This window comes from Petaurus breviceps, unplaced genomic scaffold (assembly GCF_028583685.1).
Source record: "Petaurus breviceps papuanus isolate PSGF00001 unplaced genomic scaffold, PetGlider_PUasm1.0 178, whole genome shotgun sequence".
Taxonomy (NCBI): Eukaryota; Metazoa; Chordata; class Mammalia; order Diprotodontia; family Petauridae; genus Petaurus; species Petaurus breviceps.
The window spans coordinates 9,719,645-9,726,159 of record NW_027185777.1 but is presented as its reverse complement, the minus strand read 5'-3'; the positions used below and the strand labels follow the sequence as shown (position 1 = coordinate 9,726,159).

The window sequence follows — 6,515 nt, the reverse complement described above, 5'->3', positions numbered from 1 at the left end:
TCTCTCTCTCTGTCTCTCTCTCTCTGTCTCTCTGTCTCTTCTCTCTCTGTCTGTCTCTCTTTTCCCTTTTCCCATCTACCCTCTCCCCTCCTCTCTTCTCCTCTCCCTCTCTCTCTCTCCCCTTTTTTCCCTTTCTCTGTTGCTTCACAAAGAGCAGGAATCCAGCCTTTTTCCAGAAGGCACTCAGTCCGCAGGGAGCAAAGGGGTCCGAATGCTTTCAAGAGGAGGCAAGCATTAAAATGAAAGAGGTGGAGGGAAGGTAGCAAACTTTGTCCCAGTCCTCACTGCCCTCCCCAGCCAGCCCAAGCTGAAGTTCTTCCCCGGGGGAAGGGAACCATCAGGAGAGTAAGGGAGGAAAAGCCTTGGCGTGAGCAGCGACAGTTGAGCTGTCAGGGGTAACCTAATGACAGCCGCGGAGGAGGAAGGGCTCGCTGGGGGCTCTCGGTGCCATGGACCTTAAGACTCAGGTTTCTGGGCGTTCTGACCCTCCCTAGAAAGCTGTGCTGGGAGACCCCACTCCGACACCCCTCTCCACCCCCAGCCCTACTCAGGTGCAGCTCAGTTCCGCTCCCCTTGCTCATCTGCTCGCTTTCATGTGTTTTCTCGGGAGGGGGAGAGGAGGAGCTGAAAAGATCAGCCCGGGAGAAGCCCTGGATGGCAGCGAGGTCTCCTCCCTGCCCTGTTTGTCTCCCCCCCCCCCCCCCCCCCCCGGGATGAAAAAGGAAAATGGAAGTCGGGACCACCTTAAAGGCTAGGGTCACGGATGCTAGGAGAGGGGAAGAGGGGAAGGAGATTGCAGAGGAGGCAGAAGGGGAACTGCTCGGGAAGCAGGAGAAGAAAAAGAGAGAGAAGGGAGAAGAAGCGGGGGAGAACGGGAGGTCGGCAACAGAGCCTCTCACAAAGAAAACGAGAAGCTAGAGAGCAGCTTCGGCTCCCTACCTGTGCGGCAACTCCCAGCGGCGCCGCGGGCAAGGGATTATCCAGCAGGTCCATCTGGATCTCCTGCGCCACCGCCGCTGCCGCCACCGCCGGGATGGGAGGCGACTTGGACATGTCGCTTTGGACCATTGGAGAAAAGTCAGAGAGAAGAAAGGCAAGCGGCCAGCCGAGGTCCTCGTCCTAAGCCCCGCAGTCCGGCTCGGGGCTCCGCGGTCTGGCTCTGGGCTCCGCTGTGCGCTCCGCTAGGCGTCCCGAGGTCCGGCTCGGGTCCCAGCTGCTCGCTCTACTCCGCGGAGCCGAGGTGCGCCTCGGGGTTTGGCTTTCAGGTTCGGGGACTCGCTGTCCCGCCCGGGGCTCCACGGTCCGGTTCGGGGCTCCGCGGTCCGGCTCGGGGATCAGCTGGCCAGCTCGGGGCTCCACTGCGCGCTCAGCTTCTGCGCTCCCGCGCTGAATGCGCTGCCCCGCAGCGCCCCCAGCGCTCTGCCCAGCGAGCGCTCCCCACTTGGCCACTCTCAGGGCGCGAGACTTGGCCGTGCCATTTTGAAAAGCTAAAGATCCGAGGGACTGGAGGTAGAGGTGGCCCGGAGCCGCCAGGGGCCCGAGAGAGGAGCCCAGGAGAGACAGGTCCCTTCCTCTTTTCAGCGGCAGCCTTGGCGGCTGCTTTGCCTCGTTTAACTGGCCCCCGCCGGAGACCGAAAGTGAGGGCGCTCGGAGCTGCGGCTGAGCCAGGCAACAGCAGCAGCAGCAGCAGCAGCAGCAGCAACAGCCGCCGCCTGGCAGCAGCAAGCCAAGAGGGAGGGAGGGAAGGGGGAGAGCGAACGAGCGCGGGAGCGAGCGATCGGGAGGGGGAGGCGCGGCCGAAAGACAGGGAACCATGAAAAGTTCCTCCGGACAAGGCGAGCTCCCTGTGTGCTCCAACCCTCTCCCTGCCCCTGCCCCTTCCTCTCCTCGCTACAGCCCACGCCGTACAAAGTTGCCCCTGGCTACGCTTAGTGGATGGGTGTATGTGTGTGTGGGGGAGGTCTTCTAGTCTAGAGTAGCAATGAGGCCCACCGCTCATCACCTCCGACCCCTTGGGCCTCGGACTAGGAAAGGGTTACCAAAGAAAGGCGAGTCAGCTGAAATGATACCTGGAGAACAGGAACTGGAGTGAGGCAGACCTGGAAGCGAAGCCCACCTCACACTACCTGAGTGATGTTGGGCAAGCCATTTAACCTCTTTAGGCCTCCGTTTCCTCAAGTGTAAAATCAGAGGGCTGGACACAATGACCTTTAAAATCCCTTCCAGCTTTACATGAATGATGCTATGAATAAACACAAGGCCCTTTGGGTTACCCATATAACAAGTGTCAAGTCAGTACAAGGATTTTTTTTTAAACTAGTTCTAGTGACTTTGGATTGTTTTAGAAAGGAAACTATATAAACATCAACATTTAGGACCTGACCCAATTGAGTTGGACTTCAGATCCAGAACCTATGCCACTACAAATTACACCCAAGTTCTTTTTTTGTTACTTTAAAGCTCCTATTAAGCTCAAAAGGTCATCATCACTCTCTTGTCCACCACCATTCTCCCAAACCACCTCCATTAGGTAGCCCTAGCAAAAGTCAAGATGTTTCATGGTTGTATTGGGGAGGTTTTATACATTTTTAACATTGAGGCTGAAGTAAATAGGCTCACTTAAGGCAACATGAAAAACCTAGTTTTTGGCCATGGAAAAGCAGTAATGGCAAGAGTCAAGGTTGCTTCATTTAGAAAATTCCTTTCAGAAATTCCTAGCATATCACTTAGAGCATTGTGTGCAATACAGGTCAAATACCATGAAAACAAATACCATTACAATCCAAGGCTCTGGATCACAGGATTTCTGAGCTGTATTACTATTTTTTGGAGAAGCCGGGTGTGTGTGTGTGTGGGGGGGAGAGTCTCCGCTCCTGATTTCCTCTGTGTTAGGAGGTACATTTTGGAGTTGCCTAGGTCACTGAGAGGTTAAAGAATTTATTAGCTAACACCTGGACTTGAGACCAGGCCTTACTGACATGGACCTCCATTAGGGGTCTAACCATTGCTAGTATGGCCATGTTAAATAATAATTTAGACAGTCATTTGGAAGGTTAGAGTAATAAACCTCAGCAACCAGACCACTGCAATAGCCTTATATTTGGTCTTGCATCCAACCCCACAAAACCCTCCTTGACATAGCTCCCAATTTGTATTACTAAAACCCAGGTCTGACCATGTCATTGCCTTGGCTTAAGAAGCTTCAGGGGCTCCCTCTTGCCTCTTGGATGAAATACAAACTCTTGTTTGGCATATTAAACCCTTGATAATCTCTTTCCAATCTATGTTTCCAGACTGATTTCGCATTACTTTCTGTCATGCATTCTTTGTAGCAGCCAAACTGGCTTACTTATTATTTCTCTTACATGATATTTCCATTTCTTCCCTCTATCTATGATTTTGCCCACACAGGCTATCCCTCATGCCTGGAATGTACTTATTCCTCACATCAACTACTTGAAATACCAAGCTCCTACCATGGCATAGATCAAGTGATGTCTCCCAGAGGAGGCCTTTCCTGATTAAAATATATTTTTTAAATTCTATATATACTTTGTTTTTACTTAGAAATTTGTCATATCCTCTCTACCTCCTGTAGAATGCAAATTTCTGTAGGGCAAGGAATATTTCATTTTTTTTCATAGTGCCTGATTCATAGTGGTATTTAATACCTACTATGTTAAAGCACTGAACTCAATTTGCCAGCAAATTTGGAAAACTCAACAGTGGCCACTGGATTGGGAAAAGGTCAGTTTACATCCCAAATACTAAAAAAGAACAATGTCAAGGAATGTTGGAATTACTGAACAATTGTGCTCATTTCACATATCAGCAAGGTTATGCATAAGATTCTGCAAGCTAGGCTTCAGCAATGTGTGAATGAAGAATTACTGGAAAAGCAGGCTAATTTTTGAAGAGACAGAGGAACTAGAGACCAAATTGCCAACATTCGATGGATTATGGAGAAAACAATGGCATTCCAGAAAAACGTCTGCTTCTGCTTCCATGACTACATTAAAACCTTTATGTAGATCACAACAAAATGTGGCAAATCTTACTTGTCTCCTGATGAACCTGTATTCAGGGCAAGAAGCAACAGTTAGAGCATGGAACAATGGATTGGTTTAAGATTGGAAAAGAAATAGGACAAGGCTGTATATTGTCACTTTATTTAACTTATATGCAGAGTACAGCGTGTGAAATGCCAGGATGGATGAATCAAAAGTTGGAACTAAGGTTTCTGGAAGAAACATCAACATTCTCAGATATGCAGACAATTCTATTTTGATGGTAGAAATTGAAGAATTCAGAAGCCTTTTGGTAAGAGTGAAAGAGGAGAGTGAAAAATCTGGATTGAAGCTTAACATCTAAAAAAGATCTTGGCGACTAGTCCATCACATCCTGGCAAATAAAAGGAGAAGAAATTGAAGCAGTGTCAGATTTTATATTCTTGGGCTCAAAGATCACTTAGGTGGTGGTTGTAACTATGAAATTAAAAGATCCTATGTATTACGGACAAAATTGAGATTTGAACATGGATCCTTTTAATCCAAATCAAGTACCCTTTTTACTGCAACAAGATTTTCCCCAAGTCACCCAGCTGATAGATGGACTCAAACCCAGGTTGAAGTTCTTTCTGTTATATCTATTTTACTAGTATTTATAAATTATTGACATCATAAATGTATGCTGTTCTTAGAATATCCAATCTTTACTCAAGCTTTCTTTAGTTTATAAGGGACCTAGAATAAACAATCATGAAATATTACCCCAATAGGAGAAAGTGATATTAGTGGGATATATAAACACTATGTAGGCTTGTAAGCATCGATCCTTTCTATCCAGTCAGTCTTAAAATATCTCTCTTTATCCAGTATCACAGACACACAGATGAAAGCAAAAAATTTATAAGTAAACTTAATTCTTTAAATGTGAAAAATTACATAAATGCAAGACACTCCATCAATAATGTCAGTACAGTAAGCCTAGGCATTTAGCTTAAATAGTCATTACCATACTCCCTGTTCCTCTCCTCTCCTCTCCTCTCCTCTCCTCTCTCATCAAGTAGATGACTAACTTCTTGGAGCTGCATGTCAGAGGCAGTGTGCTCATTACTAGGTATAATGGACAAGTATATTCTGGGCATTACTAATTCTCTGAAATAAGAAGAGGCACTATTAGGGAATGTTGGCAGAAAAAAAACAACAGCACGCAGAATCCCTTTAAAGATTCCCCTTCTGCAAATGAATGATTAAGTAGCTGCATCCACTTGTTTCTTCCTCTCTAAACTAAGTTTAAGGTTGGTGAAATGAGGGAGCTTGCCTAACTAGCTTTGGAATAGGTCAGCAAAATGTCTGCTTTTTTGTTTATTTAGCTTACTGGTGCCCTTTAAACCTGGCCTATAGCTCAGAATCTCCACTGTCACATCATTTTTTAATTTTAATTTTTTGCATTTCAATAGTTTTATTGAAAGGTCACTTTCTTAGTACCAGAAAATAATGGTACTTCGTTAGGTTACTTCAGCCAACTTAAGTTTGCTTCGATGAATTAAAAAGGAAATTCTTCAGTGAATCAGGTGTTTAGGATTAACTGAAGACTACATCTGCGAAATGCTTTAGAAAATGAAGCATAAGACATATGAGACATACTGTGGTACTTTGGTTTATCTTTAAAGAGAAGTTTTTCCCCCACAATATGATGTCAAAGGGAAATTTGAACTAGTTATAGCTATTGTGGTAGTTAAGCTATATATTGCTTTCCCAACCCTCTATGCCAATTTAGATTCATTAACCTACAACTAGTCTTAACTGCTTCTTTGAATCTAAATCATTTTTCTAAAAGCCTACCTATACTGTACTTAACTTGGTAGAAAGAATTCTATTTTCTCAAAATTGTGCCCTTTGTTAACTTGCCATGTAAAGTAGATCAGAAGTAGACATTTAAAGAAGGAACCTATAGACCCTATTTATAAATCTGTTATCACTCCATAAAAAAGTCGCTCCTTGATTTTGATTTTGATTTTACTAGGAGTACAATATATGATTTAATCCACATGGTATTGGTATAGCTTACCAGAGAACCCCAGTCTTCTCAAATGTCTTTTTTGGGAGAGTAAAGGAGGGGTAGTTTGATATACTGAATGCACTTTGGCAAAATCCATATCGGGACAAAACATAGTCCTGTGAAGATATCCGAGAACCCAAGTGAAATAATTCTTTCTCTCTTAGCTTATCCTCTACCACCCCTTCAACACTAATTGGAGATAATCATTTCTTCCTGTCTCACCACAAAGTCCTTAGTAACTTCTTTTTTTGTACCCTTCCTTTGATTCTCTCTTTTTGTCCAGAGGAAAGCCAGCTCATCAAAAATACTGATGTGTTGGCTAAAGAGAAAGCCTAGAGGACCTGGGTTTAGGTGCTGCCTCTGACATAAACTGGTGGCATGACCTTGACACTGACCCAAGGCAGCCCTCTATGGAATGAGTTGCAGAGAGGAGATGCGGATGCTCATGAGTA

The 6,515-nt window shown here is 45.4% G+C and overlaps 1 protein-coding gene across 1 annotated transcript in view; it reads right to left on the bottom strand.

Moving 5' to 3' along the window:
- The window catches only part of CACNB2 (calcium voltage-gated channel auxiliary subunit beta 2), a 415,522-nt gene extending 414,324 nt beyond the window's left edge, over window positions 1–1,198 (bottom strand). Inside the window, exon 1 of the mRNA XM_069086269.1 lies at window positions 940–1,198. Within this exon, the coding sequence (XP_068942370.1) occupies window positions 940–1,068 (129 nt within the window). The 5' untranslated portion in view covers window positions 1,069–1,198. The remainder of the gene's footprint in view (window positions 1–939) is intronic.
- Window positions 1,199–6,515: the final 5,317 nt, after the last annotated feature.